This window comes from Harpia harpyja, chromosome 20, assembly GCF_026419915.1.
Source record: "Harpia harpyja isolate bHarHar1 chromosome 20, bHarHar1 primary haplotype, whole genome shotgun sequence".
Taxonomy (NCBI): Eukaryota; Metazoa; Chordata; class Aves; order Accipitriformes; family Accipitridae; genus Harpia; species Harpia harpyja.
This window is the reverse complement of record NC_068959.1, coordinates 7,033,894-7,047,360: the sequence shown is the minus strand read 5'-3', so window position 1 is coordinate 7,047,360 and position 13,467 is coordinate 7,033,894. Positions and strand designations below refer to the sequence as shown.

At 61.3% G+C, this 13,467-nt stretch overlaps 1 protein-coding gene across 3 annotated transcripts in view; it reads left to right on the top strand.

The window, feature by feature from the left end:
- The first annotated feature begins 1,991 nt into the window (after positions 1–1,991).
- Positions 1,992–13,467, top strand: part of CAMK2A (calcium/calmodulin dependent protein kinase II alpha) — a 33,820-nt gene continuing 22,344 nt past the window's right edge. For 2 of the 3 annotated variants that reach the window (XM_052816650.1, XM_052816649.1), the window contains exons 1-3: positions 1,992–2,272; positions 8,067–8,161; positions 12,701–12,760. In XM_052816650.1, the coding sequence (XP_052672610.1) occupies positions 2,211–2,272; positions 8,067–8,161; positions 12,701–12,760 (217 nt within the window). In that variant the 5' untranslated portion in view covers positions 1,992–2,210. The remainder of the gene's footprint in view (positions 2,273–8,066; positions 8,162–12,700; positions 12,761–13,467) is intronic. The other variant, XM_052816651.1, reaches the window with a different exon arrangement.

Below are 13,467 nucleotides of genomic sequence, written 5' to 3'. Positions count from 1 at the left end.
AGGAAGGGATGGATCCCTCCTCCCGGCTCCAGGAGCACGCCAAGTCACACATGTGGGGCTGAACACGTGTGCCAGCGTGGGGGTGGGCGCGGGAAGGAGGGGCAGGTCACACTGCAGCGCCCACGGGGACACGTACGTTAGAGCAGGCGGAAGCAAAGTGGGGGCACGCACCTGCCCACGGGCATCCATGGGTCTCCAGCTTGGGGGGGGTCTTCCTCTCACCCTTCGGCTCCGAGGGGCTGCCGGGGGCCGGCACCAAAAAGCTGGAGGAGGAGAGCAGTCCCCTGAGCATCCGGCTGCGCCAGCCCCCGCAGCAGCCCCCCGCCTCCCGGCACAGCCCCGGGGGTGGCAAATGAAACCCCCTTTCACGTGGGAATGGGATGGGGAGGAGACATGCACAGGCAGGGAGGCGTTTTTGGGGACCATCATAGCCCCAGGGCACAGATCCCACATGTGCATCGTGCTCACTCCAAGTGAGGGTGCCTGGTGTGCTCTTCTTGCATGGTGGCATGGCCAGGGTGGGTCCAAAGGCCACCAGCCCTTGGGGACCACGGCCCTGTCCCTTTGCCCACGGGTGGGAAGCGGGTCCCTGCCCTGCCACCAGGGCCACAGGGTCCTCTCTGGCTGGGCCATGTGGGAACGGGAGGCTGGATGCGGGGATGCAAGTTGGGGATGAAGATGGGTAATGGTGCAATTAATGGAAAAGCCATTAGACCTTTCTCCTCCTCCCCCTCTTCTTCCTCACTCCGCCACTTGCTGTCCTCCTCCACTTCCACCTCCTTTCTTCTCTCCCTCTCTCCGCTCCTCCTTCTCTCTCTCTTCTCAAAGATTTCTCCCTATTTTTGTCTGGTTAGAGCCTTTTCTTTTCCTTTTAACCCTTCCATGGCAGCCTGAAAGGGAACTCAATCCATCTCAGCTGCCAAAGGCAATGCTCTCCTGGTCGGCGGTGGGAGCCCCTTCTCCCGGGACGGCGGGGGCTCCTTCTGCTGCAAAATCATCCAGAAACGGGCCAAAAGCTTAGAAGAAAGCTCTTCTGGGGGGATCAGAAGGTGGGAGGGTGCAAGGGGTGGTGTAGATGGAGGAGAGGGTGCTGGGTGTCCCAGGGGTGCTGCCAGGGATGCCAGCAGCAAGGTGGGCTCAGAGGGGAGCCTGTCCCCTGCAGTCTTGGACCTTGTTACTCTACTTGTATTGCCCTTTTTGTGCTTTTTTTATGTTAAATGCACTAGGCAGCAAAAAGCTCGAGGAGGGGGGGCAGACCATCCTCCTACCCCCACTCTGAAATCCCCCCCTCTTTGTGCTCCGGCTTGGGCACCGCAGGGAAACACCAGCCCAAGACACAGCCTTTTTGCTCCCCCTCTAGCTTGTGCTTTAGGGCAAGCTGCTCACCCCACGGCGGGGGGGACCCATGGGACCCGCTCCCCCGGCAGCCCCGGGGCCCGTGGGGAGAGCTGGCAGGCAAAGGGGGGAGTGGGGAGCAGCTCCCTGGTGCAGCCAGCCCTCCCCTGCAGAACGATCGGGGCCAGCCCCCCCGGGGACCCCGGCTGATGGCGGGCCGGTTTGGGGACCTGGGGACCTGCCATGGTTTCTCCAGCTTCTCCTGACACACTTCTGCTCCAGCTGCTCCCACCCGCCCCAGCGTGTCCCCCGTCCCACAGCCCCCCAGACCCCGGAGGGATGCCGCTGCGGGCACCAGCAGGACCTGTATTTTGGGGAGGGGGGGGGGGGAAGCAGTTGCCGGGGCGACAGCATCCTCCTGCAACATGAAAACCACAGTTTCCATGGAAACCCTTTTTGCCCCAATTATTCTACCACTGCCACGTCCTTTAATTTGCCTTTAATATTTGCGTTTTAGACTTCCCCCACCCCCGCAGCAGGCGGGTGACCCCCGGGCAGCCCCCGGAGCCGGGTCCCCAGCAGGGCCCTGGTCCCCACGGGCGGGTGGCAGGTTTGGGAAGCAGTTGCCCCGGCAACAGAAACAGGGCGTTTCTGGCAGCGGTGGTCGCCATGGGGACGGGGATGCTGACGAAGGCTTGTGAAGCTGAGAAGACAAATTGCCCTCATCATTATCTCCGGGCTTGTCAATCAAACATATTCCCTTATTTACCTCGGCGAGGAGAGAGCCCCGGGAGCACACGGAGAGGGAGGGAGCGAGAGGAGAGCTGCTTGCCCCAAACTCCGCACTGGGGAGGGAGCATTTCCAGCCCCTCGGGATGGCCACCATCACCTGCAATCGCTTCACCGAGGAGTACCAGCTCTTCGAGGAACTGGGCAAGTAAGTTGGAGACGGGGCTGGGATGCTCGAACTGGGGCTGTGCCCCAGCTGGGGAAAAGCCTCGGCGGTGCTGGGAACCGCCAGAGATGGGGGAAAGGAGACGGGCACGGAGCAAAGGCACCAGGGAGTGGTGAGGGGGGGCTCGGATTAGGATGGGGGCTGCCAGCCCCAGTCCTGCCCGCTCTGTCCCTTCCCGAGTTCGGGTGGCTGCTGATGGGTGCTCGGCTGGGGGCTTGGGTCACCCCAGGGGGCTGGAGCTGCCCGGGGAGGGGCGGCTGCCCTTCTTATGGAAAAAACGCTCCCAAAAGAGGATGCTGCCGGCTCCCCCGGGAACTTCTCCAGCTGGGAGGAGGTTCGGGACAGCTGGGGAGGAAAGCCAAAGCAGCGGGCTTTTCCTTACATTTCTTTAGGGAATTTCTCTGTGTGGATTCACCGGGGTTTGGCTAGTCCTGCAGGAGACCCAGCCTGCTTGGCAGCCCCTGGTGAATCCCAGCAGCTCTTGGACAGACCCGGGGTGTCTCCCACCCCTGTCCCAGCGTGAGTGCCCCCCCAGGTGAGCCACAGCCCTGCCTGACCCGGCTGTCCTGCCGGCGAGGGCTCGGCTCGGCAGGTCCGGGTGTCATCGCATGTGCCTGGATCAGGGTGCATGCGTGTGTGCATGTGTGTGCAAAATGCCCGTGCATGGCGAGGCAATCCTGGGGGGCTCTGAGCACCCCAGGGTGGAGCAGGAGATTTCACGTCCTCTCTGTGGGGCAGAGGGATGCTCCATGTCTTGCTGAGCATGTGGCTGTAAAACGGGTGCAGAAGTGAGCAGGCGTGTGCCTGTGTTTTGGTTTCCGTGCCTTTTTTCAGAGCTGATGTGTAAATCTGGGGCGTGCAGCCGTGTTCCCTTCGGAGTGGCTCAGCGACGTGGTGGCATGCTCGGGGTGCCTGTGCTGGGTGACTGATGCCCATGCTTCAGATGGGCAGCTGTGTCCATCCGTAGGCAAGGGCACTTGCTCCAGCACCGCAACACCGCATCGCCCGGGCGCAGGACAGCCTGCGCCTAAATGTGCGCCCACATGCGCGTGGGCGTGCGAAACGGGGGTGAGGGAGAAAGGAGAGGACAAAGATGGAGAAATCGAGAGGCTGAAACAGGGGAGGACTTTGTGCCAGGCTGAATGCAGTTAATATTCCCCAGCCAAATGGGAGGACCAGGTTGCTGCTACAAAGTGCAGCTCCTTGGAGGCGAGTGGATCCCCCGGTCCCAGGACATGCATGTCCATCCCCTCAAGCATCGGGGGGGCTGGTGGGGAGCAGTGGGATGGGGAGCAGGTCCCTGAAGCAGGGACAGTCCCAGCCGGCACTGCGGGCAGGGGCATGGGTACGCACTGGGGAGCTGGTGACAAGGTGGGGTTTGGGACCTGTTTTTTCCAGAGGTTTCTCGGCTTTTCTGGGCTCTGAGGCTCTGTGGTGGTGGCAGCGGGTGGGCAGGGGGTGGGCAGGAGAGGCAGCGGCTGCTGGGTGCCTGCAGGGAGGCTGCTGGGCCCTGGCTGGGCAGACGTGGCTGTGGGGATGTGGAGGGGAGCTTGCAGGCCAGGTGTGATGGGGGAGGACCAGGAGGGATCCCGGAGGCATTTGCGATGCAATGCTTTGCTAGGTGGGTGCTGACACAGACGGCTGAGCACCCAGACTTGCGGGCTGCCTGTATGACCCGGCACTACAGTGTAAAACCACCTCGACAGATGCATTTTAACACGTTCACGAATAAAGGAGCAAAGCTGGCGCAGCGGCTCGCCAGCGCCCTGCGAGCCTCGCACCCCGGCCCACCAGACCTCCCGGGGTGATGCAGAGGCAGCGCGACTCGGCCGGTGGCTCGGGGCAGCATCCCCAGCTCGGAGCATCCCACAGCTTTCCCTTCTTCTCCGGGGGGCCGGTACCACTGCAGCACTGAGGCATGTTCCCGAGCGAGGGGCTTCACTGGGCTGGTCAAGGCACTGGGTTGGGGATTTTCCACCAGGATGGTTTCCAGCACATCCTGGCACATTCAAAAATCAGTGGTTTCCCATGGGGAAATTTCCGCTTTTGTGGGCTTAGAGAGAGAAATCAGGACGAAGTGCTGCACCTCTGCTCTGCTGTGGCAGCCACTGGCAGTGGGAAGCAGCGTTCCTCCTCTGGCGAGATGCTCCCGGTGCCGGTCCTGGTGGGGGCATCCCGGCAGGGGCAAGGCAGGGTGGGCAGCATGGCTCTCCCCCAGCCAGACCCCGAAGGGGAGCAGCGGGGCTCGGAGCAGAAAGGCTCCATCTTGAGTTTGCTGTCCCCAAGGGACTGGGACAGTCTGCTGGAGGGGGGACACGGGGTGTCCCCGAGCCTGGCTGACAGGAGGGAGGTGCTGGGTGTCAGGCTGCTGCACCCACCCTGCTCCTTTGCCATCTCCTCGGCTGTCACCCATCCTGACACCCAGGCAAGTCAGGGGTTTAAGATGCCACATAGCTCTTGGTAGCACCACGACAGGGCTTTGGGGGGGACAGAGATGGGGGGGGGGTCTGCAGAGCCTGCCCCATGGGGCATGAGCCCTTGGCGCACCCCTGCACCTCCCAGGCATGGGGAGGGCATCCGTCCTGAGTGGGGGACATGGAGCTGGGAAAAACCTTCTCCCGTGGCAGCCCCGGCAAAGCCAAGCAAGTGAGAGGCTGCTCCGATCCCCCCCGCAGCCCCACACTTGCAAGAGGGGACTGGGGCGAGGGCGGGGGGCAGCGCTGGGGGGGGACGACAGGGAGAGGATCCTGCCCACGGCCCCCCGGAGTAGGACAAACATGAAGTGCAGCTCCATCGGCGCCTCCAAATCCGCCCCCGCGGCAGGTTCAGGGAGAGGCTGGAGACAATTACCGTGCCGAGCGGTACGATCAGCCCCTCCGCTTCCAGAGCTGCAGGAGAGGGGTTTTATTAAAAGGGGGAAAAAAAAATATATGGAGGAACAAAAAATCCCCAGCCCACACGCTTCTCTCTAGAAAGGAGATAAAATGCCTCGGAGGAGGAGGAGGTGTTGAAGAGAGAGGGAGGGCAGCAGCAGCGCAGCCCTGCGCTGGCAGGGAAGGTGTGAAAAAGGGAGAAGCAGAGCATCCCGGTGGCAGAGCCGCTGCTCGGGCTGGCAGGGGGAGGCCGTGGGGACAAGGCGTGGGGTCATGCCTGGCCCGGGGGACCAAGGGACAGGGGCTGCAGGGCTGGACCCAGCAGTGCCAGGGCTCGGGGCTGGAGGGACAGGGCTGGCTGCTGGGCTGTGGGTCCAGCGTCACCCTGAAATGGCAGCCATCAGACATGGTTGCTACCCACGGTCCTGTGGGTGATGTACCTGTCCAGTGCTAAAACTGGGATGTGCTTGTGTTGTCTGGGATGAATGCTCCATCTCCGTGCCAGGCAGAGATGGGGGCCGCCGGCTGCCACGGGGGTTGGCCCCATCCAAAGGGCCAGCACCCTGGGAGGGAGGGAAGGGACCCACTCCGCTGCCCACGGCCAGGGAACAGGGCATGGCACCTTCCAAAGGGGTTTCTTGCACCAAGATGGAGCTGAGCTCCCTGCCTGGCACTCTCTGCTCTGCCCACGCTGCCCTGTAAGCCCCTGGTGCAGGAGGGGAAGCCTGCATTTGCAGGGAAGGAGATGCTGGATTTAGATGGAGCCAAGGGGGGATTTTTCTCCCAGGCTGGGAAGATCCCACACGGGGCTGGGAAGCACGGGAGCAGCCTGGCACGGGGAGTAGAGCCTGGCTGCTGTGAAACGCCCAACGGGGTCAAACACGCAATGTGGAGGGGTTCCTGGCCAGCGCAGACCCCCTGCAGGACCTGACTGGGACTGGGAACAGGGCTATGGCAAGCGTGCTGCACCCTGGGGTGTCCTGCACCTGCACCCAGCACTTTGTGTCCCCCCCACCCACCAGGCTCACAGGGTCTTGCTTGCACTTCACTGAGCACAAATAGACATTTGGTTTCTGTTAAAAAGGCCCGGAGGAGCCAAAAGCCATGAATGCAGCCGGGGGTGTGAAACCCTGCACTCTGCCAGTGCGGTGCATCCCATCCCCGCCTGCTGCATCCCGCTTCCCACGGCTCCCCCTTCCCCGCCGTTCAGTTTAGCTCGAATAAATGGATGAGCGAGTGGCTGTGGGCACTGGGACCAGGAGTGGCCGGGGGTCCCCAGCCTTCAGGGGGTCTGGGACACCTACATCCCTCCAAACCCACGTCAGGTCCCACAGTGAAACCCTGCGGCTGGGGTAGAAACCCCAAGCTGGGGCAGTGGGCATGGGGGCTTCCCTGCTTGCCGCGCTCACTGCTGTGGACTTTCCTGCCACTGCAAAAGCAGCACATGTGTCTTTAGGAAAAATATAGGAAAGATGGGTCACAGGGACTCACAGGAGCCCCCAAACCCCAGGCAGTGCGGGGTTCCCAGCGGGATGGGGAGAATGGCACTGCAGGGCTGGCAATGGCTCCAGTCTCCCACCCCATGGCAAGCTGGATACAAAGCATTTTGCCCCCCCTTTCCAATTAATCCCCCCCAGACTACAGGGATATTAACAGCTCAGCTCTTCCAGCAGCCACAATTAAACGGCAAGACGGGGAGGCTGGGAAGCGCTGGGATGCTGTTCCCCCGGCTCCTGCCTGGCACGTGCCGCAAGTGATGCTCTGTGCAGCAGCCCTGGGCGCGTGGGCTGCCGGCTCTGCTGGGGCTCCAGCCCCATCCCTCCGCACCCCGCCGTTTGCCTGTTCTCCTAAAGATCACATTCAAATCCAAATTGCCCGTCTCCATCCGCCCCCACCGGTAAAATCAATTATCCGCCGCCACTCACCAGCCTGCGGCCTTTTATTCCTCGGCAGGGAGCGGGAGCGGACGACTGGGAGCGGGGGGGAAGGTGGGGCAGGAGGTGGGATTGCTTTTGATAGTTGTTATTTTAGCGATTGGAGGGGTTTGGCAGGAAAGGGAACCGGGTACAAAGGTTGTGCTCAGCAGGGCTGGAGCGTGTGTGTGCCTGTGTGCGTGCAATGCTGCAGCTCCCAGCATCGTGCCGGTGTGCTTTCAGTGCAACGAGCTGGCAGGGCTCGGGGTATGGGGTACGGGGGCAGAGGAGCTTCTTTGGAGTGTCCCAAACACCCATGCTCATTTGCCTGCCAGGCCCCAGGAGACCCTTGCACGTTGGTTCACGCGTGTGCAAGCCGCAGCAGCATCAGTCCCTGTCCAGTTCGGCTCCAGCGGTCCTTGCTTGCAGGGTCCCCTGGGCTGTCCCTGCCTGTGTGACAGTTTTGCAGCTGGGGGGACCTTGCACCCCTCACCTGCACCCACTGCTGCTGCTTGCACCCGCTTCTGCAAAGTGCTGCTGTGATCGCAAGGTCTAGAGCATGCAAAGCCACACGCACAGACTAAAATGAAGCGGCCGAGTGCTGCGTGGCAGCTGCAGCCATCCTGGTGTGGGTCAGGAGCCAATACCCCTGCCAAATCACTGCCCCTTCTCTCCCAAGGGATAGGTAGGGCAGAGCCGAGGAGGGAGAGGAGGAAAGGCACACAAAGCCTGGGGTGTCCCAGGGGAGCACGGAGGGGCGAATCCTGCATTCATCCCCAGGTCTACCTGTGCTTCCCCCATCATTCCCCAAGAAGAGTGGTGCAGGGAAGCCAACTAAGAGCCCTCCATGTTTTCTCCAAGCCCCTTCCCCAGCCAGCACCCATTCCCATCCCCGTGGCTGCCCCTCGCCCCACAGGCACGTCAGGGCTGAGCCGTGCCCTTGCCCGTGCCGAGCCCTTCACCTCTCCCTCCGGCTTCTTGTCTTCCCAGGGGCGCTTTCTCCATTGTCCGGAGATGTGTGAAGGTGTTGGCAGGACAAGAGTATGCGGCCAAGATCATCAACACCAAGAAGCTGTCTGCTCGAGGTAGGTACTGGGGGTGTTTTTGGGGAGGCGAGAGGCGAGCAGGGTTTGCGGAGCGGGGAATTTGTCCCCTCTGCACGGCACTGGGACAATGACTTTGATGTGCAGCGAGGTGGGGAGTGTTTGATGTGTGGTGGGGGACCTCCTTATCCCACCCTGTCTCCACTGTGGTACACGCTGAGCTCCTTGAAGGATGGGGTGAACGTCCTGAGGAGATGTCTTGGTGGCTGCTCACCGCATCCCAGCCGATCACAGGGATGCACCCACAGCCCGGCTGTGCCAGGGCTCTGGGGGGCTCCCAGACCCCAAACTGGCTAGGGAGATGTAGGACCCCATTTCTCTCCCTGAGACCATACCACCACCTTGCACGCCATGTTGCGGCAAAATGATGGTTACAGCCTTGCAGCAAGTTAAACTGCTGCCAGCCTCAGGCGCTGGGTAGCCCAGTTATTTTGGGAGCATCACCTTCCCTGAGAGGGCCCCGCTGACCCCCCCCGTGCCTGCTCTCAGGGGCTGCGGGTTTCCTTACTCGTGTACCTACATCAATGAAATGGGAATGTTGTTCAAGTGGGGATTTGATTTAATTTCTACCTGGAGATGGGCCCTCACCCCTCATTGCTGTCTAATTAATCGCTCTGGTGGAGCACGTTGGCTGCTTTGCTGCTGGAAGAGGTGCTGGCAGGTCTGTCCTGGCTGTTCCTCGGGCAAAGCTGAGCTGAGCCAGCACAGAAAAGCTTCATCCAGCCCTTTGCTTGAGGCAGGGACCCCTCTGCCCCCAGGCATCTGGCAGAGGAGCTGCGATGAGGAGGATGGAGAGGATGAGACAGCAGCTGCTGTGTCCCCGGCTCTGGCTCCTCCTGTCCGGGTGCGTTGGGGAGCGCAGGATGGGTGCCAGGAGCGAGCGCCCTGCCAGGAGGGTTTAATTAACTCCCTCCCTCAGTTTCTCTCCCTGATGCCACTGCTCACCTCCGAAGGCAAAACTGAAACACAGAAAATGGTGACAAACTCCTTTCTGACCTCAGATTAAACCAGTGCTTTGCAATCTCCCTCCCGCAGTGCTGCCAAAGCGGCACAGCACTGACACTGAGCCCCCCGCCCCGTGCTGGTCCCTGTCCCTGTTTGGGAATGGGGACCATTCCCTTCCTCTGAGGCCAAAGGTTCCCAGCCTGGGGCAGCCAGCCAGGCTCTGGGCAAGGTGTGTGGTGCTGGCCTTGGCACTCGGCTCCTGCCCGTGTACCCCAGCTGGCAGCGGGACGGGCAGCAAACACCTCCCGGTTTGCCGGGCTGCCTGGAGAGCAGACTGAGCCTCCTTCCCTCTGTTCCCTCCTGCCTCTGCTCGCCTGCTCTGGCAGTTTTCCCCTTTCCATCCTCTTCTGGGGTTTGCGCTGTCCCTGGAGCAGCTCTGTGTCCGTCTGTCCCCTGGAGAGATCTCACAAGGGTTATTTTCCCTGTCCTGCCTGGTGAAATTGGTCTTGAAACCCCCATTTCTGCAATGCTAGCATGGGGGATGGCGCTTCCCCAGGCTGGGAACAATCCCCAAAGGGGCACGAGGAGCCACTGTCCCACCGGGATGTGCCACCGGCTGTGTCACACGCGAAGGGTAGGAGGGCAGGTGTGCAGGGAGGAGAGGGGTCGGGGGGAAGATGAGAGGAGCTGCAAAATATCCCCATGGTCTCTTCAGACATCTTCCCAGCTGCCGACACAGGGAGCCGGCAGGAAAGAAACTGGAGTTTTTGGAGGAGAAATGGGTTTTCGGTCCAGGCAGCAGCTGGATTTATGGGGTAGGAGAGGGGCTGTGGCTGTGGCTCACTGCCCCTGGCAGCACTTCACCGGGTGGTGGACGTGCCGTGCCATGTGGGTGGGAGGATGCTCTGACCCATGGCAGCTGCCCCCCTAAGCTCAGCAGGGTCTCTCTGCCCGAGGGACATCTCCCTGTCCCTTTTTCCTTCTGTCCCTCTGCCCCGGCACAGCCATCCCACCCACGTGCAAAGCCCCTGCAAGCCCTGTCCCGGACATTTGCACAACCAGGGGGGTCCCCTGCCAGCCTGCGGCCCCATGCGGGGGTTGTTATCACACGATGCTCAGAGGAAACCGCAAACCCGGAGACCCAGCCCTGGGCTGTGCCCCCGTGTCCAGCCCATCCTTGCTGTGCAGTCACGGCGGGGAAGATCTGCCCGAGCAGGACCCACACAGTCTTGGAAAGAGCAAAGCCCCTGGAGCACAGGCTGCCTTCGCTCCCTGGGCGGTAAGCGGCTCGTTTCAGGCAGCAATTCCCCTTGCATTTTGCAGCTGAGCCCGTGGCACCACGGGCAGTGATGGCCACGCTCCCCCAGGACCTTTCCTACCGGGTGCTCACATGCTGGGGCATGCCCGGGGCTGCATCCCCAGGCGCTGCAGCCTCGCAGGCACGGCAGCCTCCTCCGCACCCACACCAGCTTCATCCTTCCATGGCCAGCTGGATGTGTTGGGGTTTGCCCTGCTGGGGCATTGCTAATGGGGACTGGCCAGGGGTCCCTGGGCAGGGGTCCCTGGCCCTCACCCCGTAGGGATAAGCACCTTTCCCAGCCCCTCCTGGGTGCCACTGGGTCTCCAGTGCTGTCCTCTTTCCCTTTGGAGGGACCCCCATCTCTGCCCCCCCTTTAAATTCCCTGATCCGTTTTCCATTTCGCCTGGTTTTTGCTGATCTCCCACGCTCTCCCCGTGCTGTTTGCAGTTTATCGAACCTCCCCAGCCTCCCAGCGTTCCCCGCCAAGCCGCCTGTGCCGGGCTTTGCCTTCACAGGCGTTTTGGTGGCGACAGATTGCGAGGATACAAAGGGGGGGGGGCAGCGGCTGGGGGGGGGCCGCACAGCGCTGCTGCTGTGGTGGCTTAGCCGGGGAGCCGGAGCCGAGTCGGATGGCTCGTAGCAGGGAAGGGATGGGGCAGCCTTCTGCCCTCCGCCAGCGGCCACGCTCGCCCCTGTGCAGCTGAAGGCTCGGCCGGCAGCGGCGTGCAGGCACACGGAGCGGTGCCATACTTGGGGTCACATTCACCTCCCTTTCTGTGATTTCTGGCCTCTTGTAAGCAAGCAAAGAAGCTTTACTGGACACCAACAACGCTGGGCTTCCCCATGGGCCATTTGGCCCCAGACTTCAGGCTGCAGATGGGGAAACTGAGGCAGAGAGTGACAATCAATGACTCATCTAAAATCACTGTTAGGCAGGAGCAGAAGAGGAGGCAGAAAGCAGCTCCCCCGTTCCCCAGATAAGTGCTTGCCCCACTGGTCACACTGTCCCTCCATCCTGTCCCTGTCCTCCACCCTACAATGCATTTTGGTTGTCAAAAGCAATAGCCTAAACCCCAACCTCTCCCTGTCATCCCGTCCCACCCTGGGCAGGTTGTCCGCCGTTGGGGGAAACACCGTGGGGAGCTGAATGAGGCCACCAAGTCTGTCCCAGCCTTTGGCTCCCGGATCCCAGCACAGGCTGCAAAACTCGCCCCAAGCCCTGGGGTGACTCGCCCACTCCGAGCCCCGCCGTCGCTGGACGGGGGATATTGAGCCCTGGGGAAGGCTCCAGCCCCCGCAGGGAAGGGGCTGTGTTGCCTTCACGTCTCAGCGGTCGGAGACACCCAGGTTTGATGCAGAGCGAGACTCTGGGGTGTGAACCTGCAAGGTAACAGTGGTAGTGCTGAGAGACGAGCAGCCCTAATTATATCTTCGCTTCTCCCAGCTGCTGGGTTCCTCCTAGCACGAAATGCCTCAAGACAAGACACCTCCGTGCAGGGTGGCTCGGTCAGGTATAAGGAGGGAGAAAAGTGCAGAGACATGGAAGAAGAAACAAAATTATTTGAAAATTCATTCTGGGCTGCCCCAGGGTGGAGGCTTTTTTGGCTCAGCTCAACTTGCTTTGCCCAGAGCTCTGTTGTCTCACATTCCTAAGCCTGGTGAAAGCCGGGGAGAGGGACCCGTGCTGGCTGTTTGGAGACAGGCACCATGGTGAAGCAAATTTCGGAGCCAGGATTTTGCGATGTAGGAGAGCAAAGACCTGATGTGAAACCGCTGGGGATAGAGAAGGGGAGCGAAGCGGATAGCCCCGTTTCAGCTTGATATCTCTCGCTGGTCGGCTTTATCTTTTGTTGTTCAAATTGTACCATTTGGGGCCAGAAATGTCCTTGCTGATTGCCTGTGCTTGTCTGAATAAGAGGAAACAGAACAAGTGCTGCTGGCAGTGATAAGCCCGGCAGCTCCGGGGTTTTCGGGAGGGGATCGGGGGTTGTTCAGCAAAGAGAAGGGAGGGCGAAGGATCAACCAAAGCCCAGGACTGCCCATGGCATTGGTGCCTGGGGGTTTGGCTGGGGGCTGCATCCATGCTGGGATACTGTCCATCAGGCCCTGATGCTGAACATGTCTCCAAACCCGTTATTCTTTAGCAGAAAAAAAAAAGGGTGGGTTTGCTCCTTGCCAGCTGCTCCGTCCCCCCAGGTTTCCTCCTGCACGGCAGGAGCTGAGAACAGTTTATTCCCTTTCCCCGGACCCTAATTTAGGACCATTGCCTCTTTCAGATCACCAGAAGCTGGAACGAGAAGCCCGGATCTGCCGCCTCCTGAAGCACCCCAACATCGGTAAGCGCACCCGGCTCCCCACCCTCCGCGTGCCAGGCAAGGAACCGGGCAAATCCGCCAGTGCTCCGTGCCCGGCTCCGGTGCCCGCCTGCTCTCCCGTGCTCCCACCGGGGCTAGGGGGTCCCCAAATTCAGCCCTGCCTGCAGCAGCACGGGCTGTTTGTCCTTCCCTTGCGCTCCGGCTACCATCCCAGAGATGGAGAAGGGTCTCGGCAGCAGCCCGCTCTGTTGATCTGCAGAGCCATCCCTCCTCTTCCTCACGGGAGTCAGCATCTTCAAATGGGGTCAGGGGAAGAAAGGCCTCCACCGAGTATGGGGGGATTGAAGTAGGTCCTACCTAACCTACTTGGCCGTAGCTCCCTCAGGGAGAAGCGGGGCCCCAGTAGGCTGCAAGGGACTATTTTTACTCCTCTCCCCCCCCCCGGGTGCTCTATTCCTCTGCATGCTCCAAAAAGCGGCTGCAGCTCCGAGCAGCAGCAGCAGCAGCGCGGGGCGTGTAGGAGGAGCGATGGCGGGGGGAAGCGAAGACTTTCCCACCGACCGTCCATCTGAGAGTAGCCTCCTTCGGAAAAGCTGTTTCAGGAAAACTCCTGAGCCCCTGCAAAAGACAAAAATAGGCCAGAAGGAGAGAGAGAGAGGGGAGGGGAAAAAACTGCAGTAAAGAAAATTCCAAACCCCAGCCTTGAGAGTGATGCTGATGCAGGCTGT